Below are 25,796 nucleotides of genomic sequence, written 5' to 3'. Positions count from 1 at the left end.
TCTGTTATTTAAGATGGCCCCTTTGTCATTGTGAAGGGCCAGCACAGACTCGGACAAGATTGAAACGCCCTGAGTGAGATCAGTAAAAGTATTAGTCTGTGGCTACTGCTGGGAATTCTCTTGGAGAACCTGAGCCTCTGTGTGGTTGGCTTCCAAGCAACCTGTTTCTTTCCCTCTCCAAGAGAGAGTTCCCATGGGTTGTGCTGGGAGAGGTCTCAGGCTCACAGCCTGGCCACAGGAGCTGGCCCGTGACAAGTCTTACTGGAGCTGTATATTCTTTTAAAAACTGAAGCATTTCAAGTTAACTCCATGAAATTTCTGTTTGCATAGGTAAAAATAGTTGAACATCAGCAATTTCTTATGTTTAACTTAACACACAAAATTCTGAATTCCTGAATTCCCCCATGGCACCAAGAAGCTGGCTTTGAACTGTCTTTTTTGGACTGATCACACACGGTCCAGCAGTCCAGCACTCTGTATCCCTCTGCCTACTCCTTCCATCCGTGTTACCTGCCTGGCCCCATTGCATTTGCCTCTGTGACCCTCATTCTAACTCTGCCCCTGCTTGGCAACGTGACCTGCTCATTTACTCTGTGTCCCTGTTCCTCAGTGCCCCCATCTGAAATATGGAGAAGGGACAGGGACAAGTCCCTGTGCACTAAGTTCTGGTGAGGATCTGATGAGACCTCATCCATGAAACCACGGAGACAAATGCAAATTATGATGCATCTGTAGGGATTCCTTCCATATTGCCCAGGTGCAAAAAACGTAAATTTTTTTCCCCATTCCCAGGCTTAGAGAATGGCCTGCCTATGTGCACATAAGGATTTCCCAAAAGCTCGATTTACTGATACTCATTGATGCAAACCAGTGTGGACTCAGTTCAACTGAGTGCTTACTCTATATAGGCAATTTGACGTCCTTCTGCCTACTTTAATACTTACAAAAAAAAATTATGTTCTCTAGCAAGAGATGACGCATCTGAAACACAGAGGCTAAGGAACTCACGGGAAACACAGTCAGTGGGCGCTAGTGCTTCCTGGCTCTACTTACTATCCCACACAACCCCGATTCAGCTCTCTCCCTGCAGCACCCAGCACAGAGCCTTGTGCACAGTAGGCCTGCAGTCCATGCTTGTCACGGGCGCTTTCAAGAACTTTGCGGGTGACAGCTTGAGGCACAGTTCACAGCTCCTTCCACAAGAGGGCAGTCAAGTTAAATGCAAAAGTTCAAGACTCAGCATCCGTTGTTTAAGACAAACAAAAAAAATTACTCCTGAAATGAGATCCTTTCCTTCATGAAAGCAAGTGTGTCTCAGGGGGGAATTCCAATTTGGAAAGGTCATGGGAAGGGTTGGGTGGTTGGTTACGAGAAGCCCAGCCATATTCAGAGGTTTCTTGATAAGCTGACCCAGGCAGTGCCAGGCCCAGCTGCTCCACAGGGCATGGTGGTAGGAACCCCAGAGGCCAGGTAGAGAGTCTAGATTTCATCCCTAAGGTTGAAGATAAAATACAGAATGTCCAGTTACATCTGAATTTCAGATAAGCAAAGGGTAATTTTTAGTCTTAGTATGTCCCCAATATTGCATCAGGAATTTTGAGCCTGGGGGTTGGGGGGAGATTGGGTATATTTTGAATTACGGAAAGAATGGACTGGCTGGAGAAGAACAGGGGGGGTGCTGGGAGGCCCCTCTGTGGGTCTGCGGGCTCCTGCTCGGGTCCAGGCGAGAGACCGTGTTGGCATGGACTGAGAGCACGTGGCAGAGGGCGCTGTGAGGAGACAGAAGCGCTGGAGGAACATTGCTGAGGTGGAATCCATGGCACTTGGTGAAGGTGGAGGGTGAGGGAGAGAAAGAGCCAAGCCCAGGTCTCATTTCTGGGTTCATGGTACAGGATGAGTTTGGAAAAGGAAAGTCACAAGTTTGGTTTTGGAATGCTGAATCTGAGAGGCTTTCTTTTTGAGACTTCCAAGTAGAGAGCACGAAGCAGCTGACTTACTTGCATGGGGCCTGGAGGGGAGGCCGGAAGCCTATGGTGAGCTCATTTGCCAACCTGCTGTGTTGTTCTGCATGTGCCGGGGATGATTTGCACTTGAACGTGGCCATAGTGTTTGCCTGTCTGAAGCAGGTCCTTTTGCCTCCTGGAGGCCATGGCTAAGGACACCTGTTTGGCTGGTGACTTTGAAAACCATGTCACGGTGTGAAGTAAGTTTTTCTGGTTCTTTTGACTCTACTTTTCCTACTGTCTTCACGCAGCCACTAATAGAGAAACGTATTCTGCCCAAGCAGATTGTAGGTCAAGGTTTTAGGAGCTGATGCCATTGCTAGACCTTAGTGGTCCATTCTAAAATTCAGTTAATTGGTTTGTCAGCTCTTGTCCTTAGTGACTAAGCAACCTCCAACTTTCATAGCAACCCTAGATCCTTGGCCACCCATGCTAATCAGATAACCCAATGAGAAGGATCAGATGTGTCTTAACGTGTGGCACGTGGACATCATTCTAGAACATGGGGAGAAATCTTCGAAGACTGACCACCAGTTACCCTCATAGGAGACATCCACGCCAAGTCCCCCTATTGAAGGAGTGCTCTTCTGACTCCTAAATTGCTAATTTATTAATCGATGGCTGGATTTCTAGAGGAACCATTTCTGGGTGGAGTGGAGAGTCTGACTGAGGGGCGGTAACATCTGCCTGAGCTCAGGGCATGGATGCTGGTCTGTACCAGACCAGGACCCAGTGCCTGGCAGGGCCTGACCTTTCATATTCCACTGAGCCAGAGCTGTGATTTCTCTAATTGGGTTGGCCACAATCTGAGCCTCAACTCAGGACAGCCACCCTTTCCGTTTCCCCCTGCACCATGATTTTCTTTCTCAAGAACTTTCTTAAGATCCTCCTAAGGGTTTGCTTTAATTCAACAGAAGGGACACATCCTTCTCTACTAGATGAAATACGTCATTTTTAATTTTTAAGGTTTTGTGCTGATTTTCTCTTCCTCATTTCTTCTGACATCCCCAAACAGTCTAGAAACGGGAAATAGAGGAGATCATAGGGGAGACAAAATAAAGGTAGAAAATAAGAATAAGACAAGGCAAGGTTGGCACCACTCACTCTATAAAGGTTTCTTATCACAAATATAAGGGGCTGTGTATTGGTCTTCAAGCGCCTTATACCCAGAGGAAGAGAAAACATTCTCAGTTATTTGGTTTCCACCAGATAAAAGTAAACCTGTTTCTCAGAAGAACACATTTTTTTCTTCTACTGAAGATGGAAAAATCTTTGTTCCTCTGATTCTCATAAAAGGGACAATGCCATATGCCACAGGGTCCTATATAACTCGACCATGTCCTGTTGCTAACAGGACAGTCGGTTTCCTAAGACCCATGTCTAGAAGGCTAATGGGCATGGAGCTTTCAGGAACAGCATGTTCATGGTAGAGATGCTTGTGTCCTGACGTTCATCACCAGACCTGTGCCTCCGCCAGTGATGACCAGCCTCTCAGTTTTTCCTTCTGCCCATACTGTCATCCCCTGCCCCTGCTTTGAAGTTGGAGACACGCTAATGATCCTTCTAGACATGTTCTCCATTCTCTCCTTGCCAAATCCTTGTTCTTAGCTTCAGAATCCCACTCCAGACTCACTTCCTCTGGAGTATTCTTTGGCTGTACACCAGGTTCCAAACCTAGTTGGCCCAACTATTAGGATAGAGCCTTACCCCCATTTCCTCCAGACCTTGGGTTCAGTTTCAGTAGTTGGACTTTGGTTGGGGTGGCAGAGAAGGGTGGGATCTAATAAGCAGGAGGTTGGAAGCATGGCAGAGGCCCTCCCTGCGTTTGAAGCAAGGTTGTGAGGATCCGGTGAGATTAGAGGGTGTTTGGTGCAGTGTCTGATCGTCTAGAACATGCCCCCTGTTATTATTTTCAGGAGTAGTAATGATGAGCAATGACCCCCTAGGGTTATGCCAAGGCCAGAGCTCTGACACCCCTGCCTCTAGACCTAAGCTCTTTTCAGGGCACATAGCATTGGCAAGGACGGGTTCCAGGTGTCAGCACCAAGGGTCTGCCCAGAGGCCAGAAGACGACAGCCTTGGAGAGACCAGGTGGCAGTAGCTGCCTTTAGGTCATCTTCCTGGGGGGTTGGGAGAAACCCCCCCCCCCCCCCCCCCCCCGTCTAGCTGAAGCCGCAGTGATCTCGCATATGCAAGAAGGAAGGATATCGGGAGTGAGGTCCATGCAAAAAACAATGGAGGCCCAGGTACTGGGTAGCTCCTAAGACAGTAAATGCAGAGAGGAGATCTCTAACCCTAAAGTGGTGGGATGAAGATGGCTCGAGAGTTCTGGGACAGAGCACTGGTCCTGGGACATGACCCTGAAGCAGGCCTTCGGTGGAATCAGCAGAACATGGGTCTAGAGTGATAGAAACTTCCTGTGCCTAGGGCTGGAATGGGTTTCAGAGCCTTGGTCCAGCCAGGTGCCCCATCCCTGCATTCTCCAACACGCGTGCCTTCCACATCTATTAGATATCGGGAAAGGCAGGCAGAGGAGAGTGTCTGAATGAAACAGAGTCACATGCCTTTCAGAATGTGGAACAGGAACCAGGTGCAGCCAACATACATTGAATAACACCACTGGCAGACGTAGGCAGCACGTGGTCGGTAAGACCTGGGTTTAAACTCTATCTTCCACCACTGTTTTCAAGATCGGTAGCCAACATAACATACCTTACCTTCTGCAAATATACCTGCAGTGTATTTACAGGCCGTGCTGTATTCTACCCTTTTTATGTAATGTTATGTATGCATCCATTTGAGAAATTTACCATCATTTACTTATTAATTTTCCTATCATTGGACATTAAGGTTGTTTTCAGTACTTTGCTGGATTAGATGGCACAGCAGTGGGTCTGTGCAGAGAGCTGCTGCTTCTGCTCACTGACTCTGGATGTATTTCTGGGCATAGGTAGAAACACCTTATGCTTGTTTCTCAGGTGCTAGCCCTCTAGGGCATAAACGCAAATCTCTCGATGTTGCATAAAGATGAAAAATTCTTCTCTGGTTGCTAAATCATTGCACATGGGAAGAACTCGTGAGTATGGTTTTCTATCACGTAGCTTCGTCTTACTTCAGGATCAGGAACCCCGTCGATTAGCTCCTGACAGCAATTGCCAGCTCAGACACGGCGTGGGCACCCTTTCCCTGCACTCATGGAAAGGAATGCATAGCCCTTTTAAGTGGTGTCATGTTGATTTCACATGTTTTCAACTATGGGACTGGGAAATGTCCTCAAAAATTTCCTATGGTGGAATCTGGCTTCTTTTCAAGCTCTGGAAAAGTTGTAAGGGGCTTGGAGTCGTTTGATCTCCTCAAATGAGATCATCTGCAATGCACCATATGTTTGTGAAGCAAACTTGGCCTTTCATCCCTAGAGTTATAGTCAGTAAAGTTATACTCCAGTAATGTGAGGTTTGTCACCTGTGTTCCGCCTGATCCTAGGAGGCACATGCTTGTGTAGAAACTGGTGAAAATTCACGAGGGAGAGAGAGGACTAATTAGTAGGTGACAGCTGAGCACAGCTTCATTTTCACTCATCCAGCTTGGCTCTGGCCAGGTAAATCCAGCTTAGAAAAGAAATGCATTTCCTGTAAGAAACGTGAAGCAAATGGCATGAGATTAAAAAAAAAAAAAAAAAAAAAAAGCAGACATTCCTTCTCTCCAGATGAGATGAGTCCACAATTATTTATTTCTACAAGAAGAACTTGTGAAGACTTATGCTTTAGGAAACAGTGACCATAAATCTCCTTCTGCCTTAGGTTTCCAGATGCATTTGTGACCTTCAGTGCCTTCCGGAGCAAGTTCCCTGAGGTGTCTGGGTATTGTCACTGTGCGGACAGTCAAGGGCGGGAGCTGGCTGAGACAGGTAAGCACACCTCAGGCAAATGGAGGGAGAGAGAGGTAGTCCCCAAACCTGGAAGCTTAAGTATCATTTCCTGCCAAGCAGAAAGAGCAGTGTCTGCCTCCTCCCCTGCTAGGCTGCCCTGGGTCTTGAAGAGACCACATTTAGCAAATGTTCATCTATGGTGCTTTGAACACAGCTGCTGGTGCAAATGGAGCCTTTGTGCTTACCGGAAGGAGGTGCTCTGCCTTGGGCAGATGCGGCTCTGAGCCTGGAGAGTGGAACAGAGGATGCATTTTAATCTGCTCTCATAAGCAGTGTTCCTTTGTGGTGCAAACAACCTGCGCAACTGTACACAGCAGCCCTGACTTTGGAAACCATTAAAATGTTTTTTTTTTTTTAAGATTTTATTTATCCATGGGGGGTGGTGGTAGTAAGGGAGGTAGAGAGAAAGGGAGAGAGAATCTCCAGCAGACTCCCCACTGAGTGCAGAGCCTGACGTGGGGCTCGATCTCATGACCCTGAGATTATGAGCTGAGCCAAAATCAAGAGTTGGACGCTCAACCGACCGAGCCACCCAGGCATCTCTGAAACCATTAAAATCTCAATCAGACCTGACGCATGGTGATGCCCGCGTAGGCACTGGCCGTCCTAATGTCTGTGTGATGGTCCAGGTCAGGATTCCTTTCTGAATGCACCTGGCCCTTGACATGCTTCTGTCCTCGCTCAGGTTTGGAGCTGTTACTTGACGAAATTTATGACACCATTTTTGCTGGCCTGGACCTTGCCCCCACCTTCGCGGAGACAACCCTGTACCGGATACTGCAGAGACGGTTCCTAGCAGTTTGGCTCGTCGTCTCTGGCCGATTCCGATGTGGGTACCGAGGGGATGAGGCATGTGCATGTTTCTGATTGGAGGAGACCACTTGGGTTTCAGAGTCACCGCAGCCACCTTGTCTGTTCCCCCGAAGTGGGTGCCAGGGTTTAAAACATTGTCAAAGCAAAGAGAATGTGTGCTGTCAACCCAGAAGCCTTGTTCACATGCTGTCCTCTCCTTTCCTCACCCCCATCTCTCCCAGGCCCCACAAAATGCGAAGTGGAGCGGTTCACAGCGAACAGATTTGGTCACCCCTACGTTCCCAGCTGCCGCCGGGACGGGGGCTACCAGGAGGTGCAGTGCCAGAGGGGAGGCCCGTGCTGGTGCGTGGACGCCCGAGGGAAGGAGATCCACGGAACTCGGCGCCGAGGCCCGCGGCCATCTTGCGGTGGGTTGCCTCTCAAGGGCCTTCTCTTTGGTTCTCTTCCCTAGTTGCTTCCTCCGTGAGCTCACAGAATTTTGGGGGCCTCATAGGTGAAGAAAGAAAAGAGAATTATGTTTACTGTGCTGTGAGAGAAGTGTGTACCAGTAACAAAAGCAGCGCAAACAGGGGAGGTTAGGTCTATCTTGCAGAGTGTATGAAGATGAGACGTTCAGGAAGGCTTCATGGAAGAGGTGACGCTTGATTAGTCTTCTCAAGTAAAGATATTTCCTGAAGGAGGACAGTAAGGAGAGGTGTTCTCCATCTATTGAGCAGGAGAGTCAAATTATAAGGATATATATGACAAGCACTGGTGTGGTACTGACGCTGAACCTGCAAGAAGGGCAGAGAACAGTGTTGCAGTAGGATCAGGATGGGGCTCTGCACTTCAAGCCTGGGGGATGGTTGGGATGAGACAGTGAGGTTCTCCTTACAGAGCAAAGGCTTCATCCTAGAGGTCAGGTGAAGAGGTTGAAGGATTTTAACCTAAGAGAGTTCCATGGTGGGTTTTGTGTGTAAGAAAGACCACCCAGGCACTTGGAAGCAGGGTGTGTTGAAAGCAGGATTAGACTATAGGCCTGGGGCCAGTGTGAAGGTCATTGCAATGTCTTGAAGACTGAGGAGGGGACTGTATTACTTTCCTGGGGCAGCTGTGACAAATGACCACAGAATCAGGGACTTAGAACAACAGAAATATATTCTCTTACAGCTTTGGAGCCTAGAAGTTCAAAGTCAAAGTGTCAGGAGGACCATGCTCCCTCTGAAGGCTTCTGGGGGAAACTCCTTCCTTGCCATTTTCCTGGCTTGTGATCGTTGCCAACAATCTCTGGCATTCCTTGGTTTGTGGCAACGGGAGCCTCAAACCCTGCTTGGTCATCAGGGGACTGTCTTCCCTCCTGTCAGCCTCTGTGGCTCTTCCTCTCCTCTCAAAATGACACCAGTAATATAAAACTAAGAGCCCACTTGACCCTAGTATGACCTCATCTTAACTACCTACATCGACAATGACCCTATTTCCAATTAAGATCACATTCTGATGGAGGCATAATACTCCATAGTGTATATGGACCACATCTTCCTTATCCATTCGTCCGTTGAAGGGCATCTTGGTTCTTTCCACAGTTTGGCGACCGTGGCCATTGCTGCTATAAACATTGGGGTACAGATGGTCCTTCTTTTCACTACATCTGCATCTTTGGGGTAAATACCCAGTAGTGCAATGGCAGGGTCATAGGGAAGCTCTATTTTTAATTTCTTGAGGAATCTCCACACTGTTCTCCAAAGTGGCTGCACCAGCTTGCATTCCCACTGACAGTGTAAGAAGGTTCCCCTTTCTCCACATCCCCTCCAACACATGTTGTTTCCTGTCTTGCTAATTTTGGCCATTCTAACTGGTGTAAGGTGGTATCTCAATGTGGTTTTAACTTGAATCTCCCTAATGGCTAGTGATGATGAACATTTTTTCATGTGTCTGATAGCCATTTGTATGTCTTCATTGGAGAAGTGTCTGTTCATATCTTCTGTCCATTTTTTGATATGATTATCTGTTTTGTGTGTGTTGAGTTTGAGAAGTTCTTTATAGATCCTGGATATCAACCTTTTGTCTGTACTGTCATTTGCAAGTATCTTCTCCCATTCCGTGGGTTGCCTCTTTGTTTTCTTGACTGTTTCCTTTGCTGTGCAGAAGCTTTTGATCTTGATGAAGTCCCAAAAGTTCATTTTTGCTTTTGTTTCCTTTGCCTTTGGAGACATATCTTGAAAGAAGTTGCTGTGGCTGATATCAAAGAGGTTACTGCCTATGTTCTCCTCTAGGATTCTGCCTCCATCAGAAAGGATGAATACCCAACTTTTGTAACAACATGGACGGGACTGGAAGAGATTATGCTGAGTGAAATAAGTCAAGCAGAGAGAGTCAATTATCATATGGTTTCACTTATTTGTGGAGCATAACAAATAACATGGAGGACAGGGGAAATGGAGAGGAAAAGGGAGTTGAGGGAAATTGGAAGAGGAGTGAACCATGAGAGACTATGGACTCTGAAAAACAACCTGAGGGTTTTGAAGGGGCGGGGGTTGGGAGGTTGGGGGAGCCAAGTGGTGGGTATTAAGGAGGGCACGTAGTTCATGGAGCACTGGGTGTGGTGCAAAAATGAACTGTTACGCTGAAAAGAAATAAAAAAAAAAATCACATTCTGAGGTTCTAGGAAGGAAATGAATTTTGAGGAGACACTGTTCAACCCAGCACAGGGACCGATACGAAAGTAGAAGCGGCGGTCTGGGGCGAGGGGCATGGACGTGAGAAATGTCACAGGACACTCCAGTAAGACTCTATTCCTTCTTACCAGTAAGATCCTGAATGGAGTTAGGGGTGAGGGAGAGGAGGAAGGAACCTAGGAGCTGGATGGAGTCCGCAAGATTGCAAACAGTGAAGGAAGCGGGCAAGTGTTTTTATAGTCTCGAAAGGGATCCAATGCTCATGTTCATTCAATAGTTCCTGTGAAGTCACTGATGTCTCCAACTTAACATTTTGAATGTTCTGCATGGTGTTCGGTAGTATTCTATCTGCCAAGTGCGAGAACGCAGAAGAACATTTTGAAGGTCTGTCTTGACGGTATTTATGATTAGACTGACGTTCTCTTAAAATCTAGGGAATATTGTGCCCTCCAGGTTCCAGGTGGACATGGAGAACTATGGTTTCTCCAAATTAAAACCAGAATGTTACCAAATGTGGGGATCATATATTTTTACTTTCTCCTCTCTGGTGTATCTGTCCTATTTCCATGCAAACGAATGCCACAGGGAGTCAATGTCTGCATGCTTTTGCCTTGGTAACACTACATAACAAATGAATGGAAGGGATATGCCCTCAATTTGGAAACAGAATAAGCAAAGCCATGGACCTTATTTCTTCCATACCTCCCTGTAATACCTTCCATTCAAGGCAGCCATGGACTGGTTGAGGGATGTGTTAGGGGTTCGGATGTTCCCAGTCTGTTTTCTCTCTCTGACCACATGTTCCTGTTCTTTCTCTGTTGCCTGGTTACAGAGGGAAATTGGCTGACTTCCTTTTTGGCATCCGTGTGAACTGAAGGGAAAGAATTATTTTAAAAAGTTGGGGGTGGGTGGGTGGCTGGCTGAAAAGGACCTCTAAAATGTATGGTTTTATGGAGAAACATGGAACTTACTTGTTTCCACCTGTGGGATGGAGATGCTTGGAATTTGAATTTAAAGTCTTTTTCCTTAATGTGATTGCAGTCAAGCTAGATTATTCTGATAGAGCGACCTGACCAACCATGCGTGGAGTTGACCGAGCTGATCACTGTTTAATTAATAACTTCAAGGAAAGGTCAAGAAGCCTAGAAAAATATACTAAGTGTGTTTGTTGCATGGGCATTATTATATTATAGGAAATATTTCCATATTTCCTATAATATAATATTATATATTACAACATAGGAAAATATTTATTATAGGAAATACTAATAGCATTTCAATTATGGTTCTTATGCTCCAAGAGCCTATAAACTAGTTAGCCTAGACAAGCCTACCCACAAGGAGGGGTTAGGCAGCCGTGCAAAGAGCATATAATGAAGTATTAAAGTCCATTAAAAATTCTAACAAGAGAATGCTAGGGAAAAAATTTCATTAAAAAGAAATAGGAATTTGTGGGTGTATTAGTTTCCTAGGGCTGCTGTAACAGATGACCACAAACCGGATGGCTTAAAACAACAGAAATGTATTCCCTCCCAGTCTAGAGGCCAAGAGGCTGCAATCGAGGTGTTAGCAGGGCTGAGCTCCCTCTGAAGTCTCAAGGGCTTTCATCCTTGGCCCATCCAGGCTCTGGGGGCTGCTAACCCTCAGCCTTCTTTGGCATGTAGCTGCTTTCTGTCCCTATCTTCATGTGGCTCTTTTCCCTGCGTATCTGTGTTTTCACATGGCTTTAGAAGGGCATCCATCATTGGATTTAGGGCTCACCTGAATCCAGTGTGACCTCATTTCAACTAATTACATCTGCCAAGACCCTGCTTCCAAATGACGTCCTGTTCTGAAATTCTGGGTGGATAGGAATCCTGGCTGAGGAGACAGAGAGGACATTTGGTGCGAGTGTGTGATCAGGTTTTTAGAAAGGGGGCCAGTGCCTATGACCCTCAACTTAGTAGGGGGTCACGCTCCAGTGAAAGTCAGGAGAGGGAGTCACGTCAATTGGAGTACTCATGCCCCCAAATGGCCACCACAGATGCTGCTGGGAGTGGGGGCGAGGAAGAAAATAAAGAAATAATAGGCTAGAGGAGACAGAGGTACAAAATGTTGATGTTCTTCATTGAAATGCTTGACATCTTACTACCGGAAGGGTCTGTGGGGCGGTCTCAGTGTTCCTTGTTGACGTTGAAACTATTTCTCCTGTCTGCTCTGTCTTGTGCAGCTGAAGACCAATTCTGCATCTCAGAGAGGAGACAGGCCCTGTCTAGACTTCACTTCGGACCCTCCGGCTACTTCAGCCAACACAACTTGTTCGTGGCTCAGGAGGGAAGATGGACGTCTCCAAGAGTAGCCAAATTTTCCACATCCTGCCCTCCCTTGATCAAGGAGCTCTTTGTGGACTCTGGGATTCTCCACCCAATGGTCGAAGGGCAGGATAAACAGTTTCCTGCCTTAGAAACTCTCCTCAGAGAGGCCATTGGAGCGATTTTTCCCTCCCGAGAACTGGCTCGTCTTGCCCTTCAGTTTACCACGGACCCAAAGCGCCTCCAGCAAAACCTCTTTGGAGGGAAATTTTTGGTGAATGTTGGCCAGTTCAACTTGTCTGGAGCCCTTGGCACAAAAGGCACATTTAACTTCAGTCAGTTTTTCCAGCAGTTCGGTCTCCCAGGCTTCCAGAATGGAGGGACCCATCTCGCCAAGCCCCTCTCCTTAGGATTAGATTCAAATCCTGCCACAGAACCCACTGAAGCCTCTAAGAAGGGAGATGTTCCGAATAGGCTGATTGTGGACAGCTTTGGCTTTGAGATCAACTTGCAAGAGAACCAAAATGCCCTGACGTTCCTTGCTTCTCTCCTGGAGCTTCCAGAATTCCTTCTCTTCCTGCAGCAGGCTCTCTCTGTGCCAGAAGACATAGCGAGGGATCTAGGTGACGTGATGGAAATGGTGCTCAGCTCCCAGGGCTGTGAGCAGACACCTGGCAGCCTTTTTGTCCCACTGTGCTCGGCAGAAGGAAACTATGAGGATGTCCAGTGCTTTGCTGGAGAGTGCTGGTGTGTGGATTCCCGGGGCAAAGAACTTGCTGGCTCCAGGGTTCGAGGTGGACGGCCCAGGTGCCCCACAGAGTGTGAGAAAGAAAGGGCTCTCATGCAAAGCCTCTCGGGCAGCCTGCCCGCTGGGGCCAGCCTGTTTGTCCCTTCTTGTAACAGTGAGGGTCATTTCCTACCTGTCCAGTGTTTCAACTCAGAGTGCTACTGCGTGGACGCCGAGGGGCAGGCTATTCCTGGAACTCGAAGTGTGCCCGGAGAACTCAAGCAATGTAAGTCTGTTGAGTATCCAAGCCACAGATCCTGATTCTCTCTTGGGGCTCTGACATGGTGCAGTGCAGAAAAAATGGATTCCGTTGTAACTGCTGCAAAGGCAAAATTAGCCAATTCACTTACAAATTGTCCAGCGAAGTGTTGATACTGTTAGCCATTCTGGTGAGTGAATACGGGGACTCGTTTGGCCTTCAGGAGCTCAAAGTTTTCTGTAGAGCTGACAACAGCTGGTTGCAACAGTGCAACTTCGGTGCTGGGGATGCTCTTGGTCTAGATGTTATTTACAGATTTACGGTTGTTGGGATTTCCTTGGCTGTGTAAAGTTTTAGATAGGATTTGGATAGTCAGGGGTTTTCATCTTGGTCTTTTGGGCTCATGGAACTTTTTCACCTGATCTACCTGCTCCTTGTCCCTTGCAGGCCCAACGCCCTGTCAGTTACAGGCTGAGCAAGCCTTCCTTGGGGTAGCTCGAGCACTGGGCTCTGACTCCAGCGTGCTGCCCTCCTTCTCCAGCAGTTACGTCCCACAGTGCAGTGCCAGTGGACAGTGGAGGCCCGTGCAATGCGATGGCCCCCCTGAGCAGGCCTTTGAGTGGTATGAGCGATGGGGGGCCCAGAACAACAGTGGCCAGGAGCTGACCCCTCCAGAGCTGCTAAGGAAGATCACAAGCTATCGAGAAGCAGCTTCCGGAAGCTTCCGTCTCTTTATTCAAAGTCTGTATGAGGCTGGCCAACAGGGCATCTTCCCAGGGCTGATGAGATACCCTTCTTTCCAAGATGTCCCACTGGCGGTGATGGAAGGCAACCTGACCCACGCTGGGGGGAACATACTCCTGGAGCCCTACCTCTTCTGGCAGATCATAAATGGCCAGCTCAGCCGATACCCAGGGCCCTACTCAGACTTCAGCGTTCCTCTGGCACACTTGGACCTTCGGAACTGCTGGTGCGTGAATGAGGCTGGTCACGAACTGGAAGGCACCCGGACGGCACCGAGCGAGGTCCCGGCATGTGAGTTAAGCCATGTGGAGAGCTGAATCTGTGTTTTTACGAGCAGGGTGTGTGGTAGGGGATATTGTCAGAGCTGGCATGAAGTTCGGATATGGCCAGGTAACCTGCCTTTCGTGGTTGAGGCACCCGAATGCATTAGTCAGCTCTTGCTGCTGTAACAGAGCACCACGGACTGGGTGGCTTCACCAACAGACATGTCTCACAGTTCCAGAGGGTACAAGTCCCAGATCAAGGTGTTGGCAGATTCCTTTCCCAGTGAGAGCCATCTGCCTGGCTTGTGGAAGACCACTTTCTCCCTGTGTATTCACATGGCAGAGAGAAAGAGCTCTGTCTCCTCAACTTTTTGAAAAGACACTAATCCCATCCAGAGGGCCCCATGCTCATGACTTCTTCTAAACCTCATCACCTCCCTAAGGTCCTCCTTCCAAGTACCATCACCTTGGGGATTAGGGCTCCAATACATACATTCTGGGGGGACATGAGCATTCAGACCATAACACCAAAGCTCCTGGAAAGGAAGTCACTTCCATACACCACTGCAGTAGGTGTTGGTGTTTGTGAATAGAATCACATTGTGTGTTGCTCAATCCAAAGGTCTACCTAATTTATGAGAGATTACAGGGGGCCAAGAGCCATATCATATCTACTTTACAGCCTTCCTCGGTCCTAAGATCATGTTTTGCCACAGACAACATCCAGCTCAAATTTGAGGCATTGATTTAAATAATCAATCATACGATGAACTACATTAACTTCAAACCAATGCCCTGTCAGTTACAGGCTGAGCAAGCCTTCCTTGGGGTAGCTCGAGCAGCCAAAGGAGGTCGATAAGTTCCGCTCTGTGGCTGATAGACTTAGAAGAGAGCTGTGGCATCTGAGGCATGAGCAGAATGAGGCTAACTCCATCTTAAATTAAAATGTCTTATTACCAAGAGGCCATGCTGGAAGCTTGAAAGGATAACAAGATGGATTCAACACTTATTATCAAATGAGAACCTCTCTAACCAGTACTTGCTAATGTTACAGGGGGATATTACAGCTCTTCAAGGCCAAAGAAATCTCTCAGTCCACTCTTAACAATGTTCAACACTCTCCACACCTGGATCATGGATATCTGGATCATGATAACGTCAATCAGATGATTTTGACATTAGCCAAAATTTAGGCTTTAGCAGCAAGTGGGTTTTTAGAATGCTGGGTCGTAAGAGCATGCAGTAAGAACAGTAGTACCCCAGGCGAAGTCCTGAGTCCTAGCAGCAGGCAGACCCTCCAAGGGAATGGATCGGTATTGGCATGCCTGTTGTATAAAAAGTCTCCATTTTTTTTGAGATTCTCTATACCAACAGTCAGGTCTCCCACACGAGTACATTCCTATGATTTCAGATGCTTTAACACTGACATTTAGTCCTCTTCACATCTGAATTTTGAGGCCCGAGTTGCTGAGACCAAAAGCACATTGTCACTTGAGTAGCTAGGTTTGCTCACCTTGGCCTGAGTGCCGGACAAAGAAAGCGTTTGAACTGGGCTGCAAATCTGTAGGCCTTTCCCCGTGAGCACCAGGACCGCCCCCAGGGTACAGGTTAATCCACTGGGAAGCAAGTGTTAGAGCTCCCATTTGCAGATAGTGTCTATCTTTTCCTTCTAAAGTTCTGCTTCTGGTTTTGCAGTGACATATTTTTAACAGCTGGAACAGTGGAGCGAACTTTCTCTAATATAATATTATAGTCGCATGTGTCTTTGCTTTACAAGTAAAGAAATACACATGTTCTGGGGGCACTCGTTCAAACTCTTTTGTTGATGGGGCATATGATCCAAAGAGTTTGATGACCAGGGGTTTGGAGACTTGACCCTCCAGGTGTGGTTCATCAGCAGCATTAGCATCACTTAGGGAAGCTGGTCGAAATTTGGGATACTGGACCCCACCTGCTGAATGGATCCCTGCCTCTCTCCAGGCTCCCCAGGAGGCTCAGATGTTCCCAAAATCTTGAGAAGGGCTGGCCTAGAGGACACAGTACAGGTTCTGCTGGGGTCTTCAGCCCTGTTTCTACCACCGACTACTCTGTGGCCAGAGTCACAATCTTGGTTTAATCAGTAAGGTCTGCGTAAGAATCGATAAGTCCCTTAAAGGTCATTGTGAGCTTTGTAAGAGGTAATCAATGTGAAGTGCCGGGTGTGGTGCACAGAGAGTCCTTCCTAAATGGTTGTATTCATGCAACTGACATTAAGTAATAAAGTGACCAGTGACCTTCCTACCTGTAAGCAGGGCAGATGGTCCTGCCTCCAGGGGCATGAGGTCAACTCCTGTCCATATCATAATCTCCAGCCTGCTTGAAACTTTGCTTTCTTTAGGTAATATGCAATTATGGACAACCACTGTATACACTGTGATGTATGATGGGAAGACAATCCTAAGAAGGGTGTGGTGTCTGCTCCCAGGGGCTTAGTGAGGGAAACTGAGGTGTCATCATCTAAATAATAAACAGAAGTGCTGGAAGTATGAACACAGAAAACCAATGGAGGATATGCCCAGAGACTGGGGCTATTCATGGGTTGGGGGTTGGGTAAAGGTTTGCGTGGCATCAGCTTCTGAATTGTGAAAGATGTTTGCCCACCCAAAAATGGGTGGCAGGCCCTTCCTAATAGAGGAAATGGTATGTGCCAGGTCAGGGCAGCCAAAAAAGGGTCTGCTTTGTTGGGAATGGGGTGGGGAAAAGCTCAGTGACATAGGAAGGGAAGGGACTTGGGAGGGAATGACGGAAGAAGAAGGTAATTATAAACTTGAGCCAGACTTTAAAAGGTATTATGTGTCAAAACAAATCTCATATGTCCAGTTACAGAATTTCCATTCCTTTCTGGAAGAAATGGATAGCAAGCTTAGATTTCTAAATGGGAGTTTTCACTTCAGGGATTCCTGATCCCTGGGATTGATAGGATAGATTATTTGATCAAGAACATCCATAGAAAGCAATAATGTTGTCAAATTCCAGGGTTTCTGCTGATTCCATGCTGTCAAAAGGACCCACTGAACACATTCACTGATGAATTTACGAAGTGGTTGTTTGTGAATAAATATGGCCAGTGTGACTTTTGTTAATAGTGACAACTTCAGAGACAACATGTGCCAGACACTGTGCCAAACTCTTCATCTTCAACACATCATAGAATAATTATAAAAATCTTATGAAGAAGATGTCCCCAATCATCCCTGTTTCACAGATCACCAGACTGAAGCTCAGAAGAGTTAAACACATTATCCAAAATTGTACAGCTAATAAGTGAAGCAGCTGACATTTAATCCATTCTCTGAGAACCATGCTCTTTTCTCTTTGCAAGAATAATTCTCTACTAACCTACACTGTTTCCCTTCAACTCTTGATATCCATCCATCCATCCGTCCACCCATCCATCCATCCATTTATCTATTCCCACATCCATTCATCCATCCATCCATCCATCCATCCACCCATCCATCCATCTATCCATCCATTTATCTACTCATCCATCCATCCATCTATAGCTCTCCATCCTTCCACTGGAGGCAGCTGGTCAAGATCTCTGGTTCTGGAGTCATACTGACTAGACTAGAATTCTGAATCAACTACTTGTTAGCTAGGATGGAGGCTACATGATTTTAAGTTATGTGACTTGTCCATGCCTTAGTTTCTCATCCATAACACATGGCTAAAAATATTATCTTATTGGGCTGTTGTATAGATTAAATCAGATTGTCCATGTAGATGCACTTAGAATAATGTCTGGGAATAGACATTAGTTTTACTCATCTTCTTACACAGCAGGTCCTCTGTAAATGGTGAGTGAATGCAATTGTGGAAATGAAACAGAAGGAACATTCCAGGCTGTAAAAAGAGCTGGGTGAAGGAAATAGCCGTGGCAGACATGTGTGCATATGTATATGCACACGCATCTCAGAGGGGTCCAAGTGTCCAGCCATGATCTCTTTATTCCCCCAGGTCCTGGCTCTTGTGAGATGGTGAAGCTTCGTGTCCTGAAGTTTATTAAGGAAACAGAAGAGATCGTCTTGGCTTCTAACAGTTCTTGGTTCCCTCTGGGAGAGAGTTTCCTAGCGGCCAAAGGCATCCGGCTGACCAACGAGGAGCTCTCCCTTCCTCAACTCTCTCCACCCCGGGAGATGTTCTCAGAGAAGTTTCTGAGCGGGGGCGATTATGCCATTCGTCTGGCAGCTCAGTCTAGTGAGTTCTGTGTACTTCTGGCTTCTTGTTCCAGATTGTTGGGGAGGCAAGGGCTTGAGTTAGCTGCCCTTCAGTCCTCCTCAGGACTTTGTGGCCCAGGTTTTCCCAGGCTGATGGGTCCCTGAAAAGACAAAGTGGTTTCGTGTGCCAGTCAAAGCTGGAATGATGCACACCTCTCCAATATATTCCCGAATCCACCAGCACAGCCACCTGGGGGCAGGTCTCCACATTTCGTACCGTGGATGGTGCCCGAAGCCCACCACGCAACCACACTCTTGCTAGAATGTGAGGGGACCCGGGCCAAAATGCTCATGGTCTGTTCTGAAGCTTCCCTCTACTTCTCTGGGGAAAAAGGAGTTCCATGCGATCAGTGCCGCGCTCACCGTCCGTGATTCCTTTCACATGCAGAAAGTGGGGTTCAGGCACATGCCCACATTAACCCAGTGAATAGCTAGCAGAGCCTGGATGGTTTGGGCCCCCGAGCCTCTGTCCCCTGCCCCACTGATCCCTGGTGCCCAGAGCCTGGGGCTGTCTCATTCCAGAGCACCTGGTCTTCCTCCACCACCCGAAAGCCTCTGGGGCAGGAGGGTCTGACAGCTCTCTCGGGCCTCTCACTGACCCCACACCAACTGGGCAGGGCAAACAATTAATTGCTCTACTGCAAGCATCCCGAGCTCCCTGCTCCTTGACAGATGATCTCAGTGGCTTCCCTCTCCGGGCTTCTCTGGGCTGGGGTCACACAAAGCAAAGCGGCGTTCCCCCTGACAACACCCGTGCCAAGACGAGAGCCCCCTCCCCAACGCCCCACCCCTGCAGGCCAGGGCTTCCCTGCTTTCCCCCTTAGGGATATCTGCTGCTGCCACCCGGGGATGGGGGCTCAGGTGTCCAAACCCCAGTGAGAATCTTCCAAGCACCATCTTTGTTTCCTGCCTCGCTGCCATGCCCGTGGTCTCTTTCGGAGCATGAGGCACCACGTACCGTTCATCTTTCTGTCGTGGGGCCTGGCACAGTGCCTGACAGATAGAGGAAGCCCAGTCAGTGTTGCTAAACCATCCTTCTTGCTTCTTTTGTCCCCACTTTATTTCTCCTCCCTCCCTTCCCCCTCCCCAAGCTCAGACACTTCTTTTCTCTGTTCCTCAGGGAACTAGGGACTTCTGCTTTCAGCAAGAAACCAGTTATTCTCCATTTCGTCCCTGGACAAGGTTTGATGTCATCAGAGGGATACGTGGGACTGATGTTCCTGTAGTTGTGAACACTGGTTAGGGAGGGACTTGAGAGGAAGGGGAGAAGTACTTCCTGGGATTTTGTCATTGAATAGCACTATGGTATTTTCTTCAGAAGTTAAGTTAAGGAAGTTCCCCTCCACCTAGCAGCACGCTCTGACTTTGCATGTCTGGGGCAGTAGTGAAAAGAGGAAGGGTCCATGGAGAAGGACCAGGGGTGTTCATTTCTCTTGAATCCTTCAAGATGAGAGGAGGTGTTTCTAATCTCGCAGAGGAGAGGAAGCTGTTTGTGTGTAGACCTCCAGGTCCTGCAGGGTCTGGGGGCACACACAGAGTGTCTTTGGTCAACAACACGTGGTCGCAGTGTTCTTGGGCTTGGGGGGAGGGAGGGACACGGGAGTCCTTTTACCCAGCTGTGCTTGGCACGAGCTTGGTGCTCAAGATCTTTAGACATAAATATCACACTTTCCCTGTCGGGTAAGCATTAGAGCCCTTTCACAGGTGGGAAGACTGGTTCAGAGAGCTTAGGGAGCTTGCTCTTGACCACTAAGATCACTCATGAGAACCGAGAGGTGCTGTGCCAGGATTCGGGCAGAAGCTCGTCAGACCCACTGTCTAGGGTCCTGGTCTCCTCAAGGGGTCCTGACCGTGGGCTGCTGGTGTCTCCCCTAGGGAAGCACGAGCCCCTCTCTGAGAGGAGCAAGTTGGGAGATGTGCTCCAGTGGGAGGCCGACCACTGCTCTCTGGGCTGCCCTAGATAAGACCCTGTGGCTGCATGGCTGTTGTCAGTGCCAGAGCCCACGTGACCGAGACCCTTCCAGGTTGGAGGCTCATGCTGCTGCTCCCTCCCTCTCTCCCTACCATAGCCCTTGACTTCTATCAGAGACGCGGCTTTCTCCCGGGGGAGTCCACACGTGCAGCTGCCCTGCTGCGGCCTGGCCCCTACGTGCCCCAGTGCGATGTGTGGGGAGGCTGGGAGCCCATGCAGTGCCACGCCGAGACTGGTGAGCGGGGATGCGCACCCTGGGGTGGGGGTTGATGGTGGTGGAGTGACACCCTACTTTGTCATTGAGAGCAAAGGGCTTTGTGCTGGGATCAGTGAGCTGAGGCCCCTCTTTGGCAGTGGGTGTCAAATCCCTTAGCGTCTCTGACTTTGGTTTTCCCAGCTGTTCGATGGGAGTTGGGACCTACCAGCCGGAAGGTCCAGTGAGTCCTTGCGGGAGGGATTGGGGTGTGTGATCGTGGACGGGGGGCAGGGGGCTTAGATGTGGAACTTGCTGGTACTGCTGTGAATGCACAGAAGGAAAGTTGTTTGGGGGCACATACCCCTCTGACGCACTTTCTAAACTTCTGAGTCCTGACTTTTTCCTAGGGTACTGCTGGTGTGTGGACGGGAAGGGAGAGTACGTCCCTGACTCGCTGACTGCCCGCTCCCCACAGGTCCCCCAGTGTAAGTGAAGCTCGAGGAGCTCTCTCCCGATCCTGGTGGTGGGAACTTTAGCCCATCGGTGACTGCTGTTGTTACCTAGCCTAGGCATGCTCCTGGATCAGCCCCTGAGTGCCCTCAGACCAGCCCCCAAGGGCAGCCGGGCCACATTTTCCCACATCCCCAGTCCTGGAAGACTCTCGTGATCTTGGCCCTGCCGGATCTGGGAACCTAGCTTCCTAGGAGGAGAGGGTCACCGACCAGGGAGAAAGAGCCTGGAGTCCCCTTCCTCCCACCTGCTCCCAGGACACGTTCATCTGCTTCTGCCGTCTCACAGTCTGACAACCATCCCACAGCTGCCCGAGAGTCCAGCCTCCCTGCTGGGGCTCAGACCCATGTCATCAAGGCCCACATCACATTCAAGGATGATACGCCCCTCTTCCCCCACGGGTCTCTGTCCTTCAACCATGGCCTGCTTCTCGAGAACTCTGAGGTTCCAGATATCTGTGCAGGGTCTCTCCATCTACCCCAATGGAGGGCCTGCCGGGGCTCCCTGCTCTCCCCCTGCACCCACGGCCAGTCAGTTAGGAGTTTCACTGTCTCTCTCCCTCAGGCCCCACGGCCTGTGAGACATCTCGAGCCACTGGGCTGCTTTCCAGCTGGAAACAGGCTGCATCCCAGGGAAACCCATCTCCAGAAGACCTGTTCATCCCAACCTGCCTAGAGGTAAGGCTCTGAAGGTCTAGGAGGGTTTGAGATGGGAGCCAGAGCTTTCTCCCACACATTGAGGATGGTTTTTCCAGTTTTCAATCAACTTGTTTTAGTTAAAAACTCATAGGCAGTCACATGATATCAAAAACTAATGATGTACTATATGGTGATGAACATAACATAGTGATAATAACAGAGAATATCTATTCTTTAAAACAAGGTAAAAACAAAGACAAAAACAAAAACACAAGAAAAACAAAACCAAAAAATCTCACAGGTAGTTCTAGGCCTGGGCTTTTGTCTTCACCCTGGCAGACCCTGGCTGGGTGACTTTGGGCAATTTGCTTACCTTCTCTGTACCCCAGTTTGCTTTATACCCCTAGATTGGGCCACGTTTTTATCCTACCTAGTGCGAGGGCTGTTTTGAGGTCCCAGGGAAATACCTTCCATGAAAACTGCAAAATAATCTACACTTACATACTTGCTCCTCTGCCTTTCCCAAAGTCATCTTGGCCACATTGCTATGCCGATATCATATCTGTTTCTTATTATAAAGGGAAGACATTATAATAGTACCTTTCTCAGATTGTTGGATGATTGCAGGAACTGATGCAAAACCGCAAAGAAAGGACTCTCACAAGAGTCTTAACCACTTACTTGCTGAGTGTTGGCAGTCTCTGCTTAGCCCCTGGTGGTTTCTGGAAGCCAGAGGAAGTCAGCCATGTAGAAGTTAGACTAAAAATCCCTGAACAGAAGCTTCCTTATTATTTTTTAAGGGTTTTATTTTTTAAGGTTTTATTTATTCATTTGAGAGAGAGAGGTGAGAGAGAGAGAGAGCATGAGAGGGGAGATGGGCGGAGGGAGAAGCGGACTCCCTGCTGAGCAGGGAGCCTGACATGGGACTCCACGATCAAGATCTGAGCCAAAGGTGGTCACTTAACCAACTGAGTCATCCAGGCACCCCAAAGTTTCCTTCTTCTTCGTTATTATTGTTGCTTTTTGGGCTGTGGACGTGGATCCCAATTACTACTGAGTTTACAGAGAAATTAGCCTCTTTAGCTTTTTATCTGGGCTGACAGCCCCCTCCGGCTGGGATAGAAGTCTCTTCCACCATCCTGGGTTCAAGTGTCAGCCTGTGGAGAAGGAGAGGTAGAAGCCACAGCTTCTGTCTGAGGGAAGAGCGATTCTGAGCCAGCCCTGAAGGAGTAGTTTCTCAGCCTGCCTCCTGTGGAGGCCCCAGGACTCAAGCCTTCCACTACCCCAACTGGATGGCTGGGCCTTTGACCTAGCTCCCTCGGAGAAGTTCAATTAGTGACCAGAATGTTCTCAATTTTAAGCCTTTCTCCTGTAAAATGTTTTCAAAGTTTTCCTTGCATTTGAATCTTACCTGTATAGCTTCCAAGCTATGTAACCAGGGGCATACACCTGACCTCTCTGGGCCAGTCTGTGTAGAAAGGGGGCAGGAGGGTCCCTGCCTCCTAGGGACTGCGTGATACTCTGGGCATGGGGGGTGGTGAGGATTGGCACGGAGTGGTCCTCATGGTTATGCTCCCTGTTACTGTCTGGTGCTCTTACTGCCATTTCTTGCCTGTGAACCAAGCACAGCAGAGTATGAAATAAGGAGTGGTGAGCAGAAGCCCAGAAAGCCCTCAGTGACCCCCAGGAGGCTGTGGGCAGCTGGTTTTCTGCAGTGCACCTGCTAGTTCTCGTGCTTTTCTGTGCCAGATGCAGGAGACAGGACAACTTCTATCATCAAGGCTCCTAGAAGGAGTGCGTGCAAGCATCAGTCTAGTCCTACCTCCTTTTCCTTTTAGTGGGGAAACTGAGGCCCAGCAGATTGAAGGGCCTTGCTCAGTGTTCCCCAGCTGGTCCTAGGACAGTCTGGGAGAGAAGAGCCCATCCAGATACAGTCTGGGTAGCTGCCTTCTACTGATTTCTTCATTCTCTCTTTCAGATGTTGCAGACCCCCTTTCTCCTAGGGGTGCTTGTGGAAAATCATTTCTGGCACTGGGCTGGGGAGCTTGAAGCAGGATAGTGGCTGGGCTTTGGGGCCGGATGGGTTTAGATCCAGCCCAGCTCTGCCATTCTCTGCCTATGGAATGTTGCTCTGACCCTTCACATCTCTGAGGCTCAGTTTTTCCCACCCTAAAAGAAGAGAACAGTGGGCCTGGCCTCGTGGGATTATTGTAACCATCAATTCCAAGAATGTACATCAAGGGTCTGTAGCAGATGGCATCTTCCTCTCTTTTTGGAGAAACCATCACCGTAGTTTTGAAAGGAACATTCTGGATGTCTGCCTGCTGACCTGTGGGCTACAGTAGCATCTTCCCTGGGGTGACGTGCTCTTGGCTTTGTCTCAGACAGGAGAATTTGCCAGGCTGCAGGAGTTGGAGGCCGGCCGCTGGTGCGTGGACCCAGCCTCAGGGGTGGGCAAGCCTCCCAGCATGAACAACAGCATCCCATGTGAGTGGTTGCCTCTCCCCTTGCCCCTGCCTGCCATGAGCACTGGCTCCCTGTTCCATGGCTCTGGAAGCTTATCCCCTCGCTAAGCCTCAGGTTCCTCTTCTGTGAAAGAGGCACAGTGGCTCCTTTGGGAGGGAGGAACCAAGAAGCGCAGACCAGCATGGTCCCAGATGCAGTGGCTCTGGGGCTTTCTGGGGGCACTGGCTGTGTGTCGCAGATGCCACACCAGCCCCTGCCTGGTCCCTCAGCTGCCAGCTTGTCCCTACAGTCTACTTTCCACGGTGAAGTCAAGATGATGTCCCCAAACTGCAAAGGGTCTGATGTCCCTTCTCTGCCTCCCCGGGGTTCTCAGGGCCCAAGCGCCACACCGTGACTCATCGGCCCCTGGGTGGGGGGCGGTGTATGGATCTTACACCTCCCTCTGCTTCTCTCCTTTGTTGCATTTTCTGCTCTCAGGACCGGGTGTTATAAACTGTAGTCACACTTTTCAAGAAGGAGGATGCTCTCTTCCCCCGGGTCTTCACGTGCTCTGGTTCAGCCACCTGCCCTTGTGCCCTCCCTGGCTAATTCCTACTCAGACCATGCATCAGTCCTTCCAGACTGGCCTCCCTTCCAGGGCGGAGGGCAGTGATTTCAGCGGGCTCCCAGACGACGATGCATATTGTCCCCCTCCCCTTTTCAGTCTGCACTGTAATTACCTCCCCCACTTGTTCAGTCTCCTTAAAGATGCCACGTTCTGTGACAGCAGTATGTGTGCATGTGTGTGCGTGCACGTGTGTGTGTGTGTGTGTGTGTGTGTGTGTAGGGGGAGTACCGACCTGACCAAGGCCCAGTCTTTGCCCTATCCCAGTCTAGCCCCACATCGAGAAGACAGCCCCAGACCCTGGAGGGCCCAGCAGGTGGCTGGCGGCAGGTGGTGGTGGGTGGCAGTTGGGAGCAGTAAGTGGTGGCAGCTATGTGGGCCAGGGGCCCATTGGGCTTGTCTTTGTGTCCAGGCCCAAGCCTCTGTGAAGTACTCCCGAGTGGGGTCCCATCCAGGAGAGCCAGCTCAGGCTCTGCCCCAGCCTGCAGGGCAGAGGACGGAGGACTTTCCCCCGTGCAGTGTGACCCGGCCCAAGGCATCTGCTGGTGTGTCCTGGACAGTGGAGAGGAGGTGCCTGGGACCCGTGTGGCCGGGAGCCAGCCGGCCTGTGAGAGTAAGCTGTGACCCTGGGAGGTGCTCCCTGGGCTGCTGGGGGGGGGCTGGAATGGGGGGAGCTGCTGCTCATCTCTTCCTTCACGCAAGCTGGGGAGGACTCCCAGGCGCCAGAGGAGTGGGGGCGGGAGGGGCGATAGCGAGGGGCTGGGGGATGCAGAGGCAGTGGATTCTCATGATGCCAAAACTTGTGTCTACTTCCTAAGAGTGCTCAGCCCTGCAGCTGAAGTCCAGGAGGGTCTGGGCAGGGATCCCCAGAGCTGGTATCTCAGAACTGGGGTGCTAGTCTGCTGGGGGTTCAGGGTCTGGGTCTCCCCATCCTCGAGTGGGGAAGGGGGCCTGATGGCAGGATCTCAGTGAGGATGGGGCCATCCCAGCCGGGAGGCTTCAGAAATGTGTGGAGGTGTTGATTTATTTCTGGTTTTAGTTCAAAAAATTGTTTTGGTACCAAATACTAAAATATCTATCAGATAAATATATAATAAAATATGGAAACACATGATTACAGATTAAAATATATTTACTTGGTTTTCAGTGACTTACCTTTTATTTTTTCCTGTATACTCAAGTCACAGGATATTATAGTCATTTGAAAATGTATATGAGCACGTAGGTTAGACCCTGTGTGAATTCTGTTTCAGGACGGTAAAGGAAGACGCTGCAAACTGTTTATTGCAGATGGGGGCATGGAGTCTGGTGGGATTGAGGAATGCGGCGCTATGATTCCGATTTCATTGCAGCCGCCTTTCTTTAGCTGTTCTTTTTGGCTTATTGCTTTATTTTTAAAAATTTGTAGTCTGTCTACAACGTCCTGAATGGCGGAGATGTTCTGTTAGGCCTAGAGGGTTCTATGTGTA

At 49.1% G+C, this 25,796-nt stretch overlaps 1 protein-coding gene across 1 annotated transcript in view; it reads left to right on the top strand.

Annotated features, from left to right (window-relative positions):
• TG (thyroglobulin) overlaps positions 1–25,796 on the top strand; it is a 236,675-nt gene that overhangs the window by 5,574 nt on the left and 205,305 nt on the right. The window contains exons 6-16 of the mRNA XM_032873495.1: positions 5,804–5,910; positions 6,617–6,760; positions 6,966–7,151; positions 11,608–12,702; positions 13,123–13,710; positions 17,682–17,921; positions 20,011–20,148; positions 20,517–20,594; positions 21,184–21,296; positions 23,642–23,744; positions 24,740–24,940. Coding sequence (XP_032729386.1) covers positions 5,804–5,910; positions 6,617–6,760; positions 6,966–7,151; positions 11,608–12,702; positions 13,123–13,710; positions 17,682–17,921; positions 20,011–20,148; positions 20,517–20,594; positions 21,184–21,296; positions 23,642–23,744; positions 24,740–24,940 — 2,993 coding nt within the window. The remainder of the gene's footprint in view (positions 1–5,803; positions 5,911–6,616; positions 6,761–6,965; positions 7,152–11,607; positions 12,703–13,122; positions 13,711–17,681; positions 17,922–20,010; positions 20,149–20,516; positions 20,595–21,183; positions 21,297–23,641; positions 23,745–24,739; positions 24,941–25,796) is intronic.

The sequence above is a fragment of the Lontra canadensis genome, unplaced genomic scaffold, assembly GCF_010015895.1.
Source record: "Lontra canadensis isolate GAN:19392208 unplaced genomic scaffold, GSC_riverotter_1.0 scaffold49, whole genome shotgun sequence".
Taxonomy (NCBI): Eukaryota; Metazoa; Chordata; class Mammalia; order Carnivora; family Mustelidae; genus Lontra; species Lontra canadensis.
This window is presented reverse-complemented; position numbering and strand designations above follow the sequence as displayed.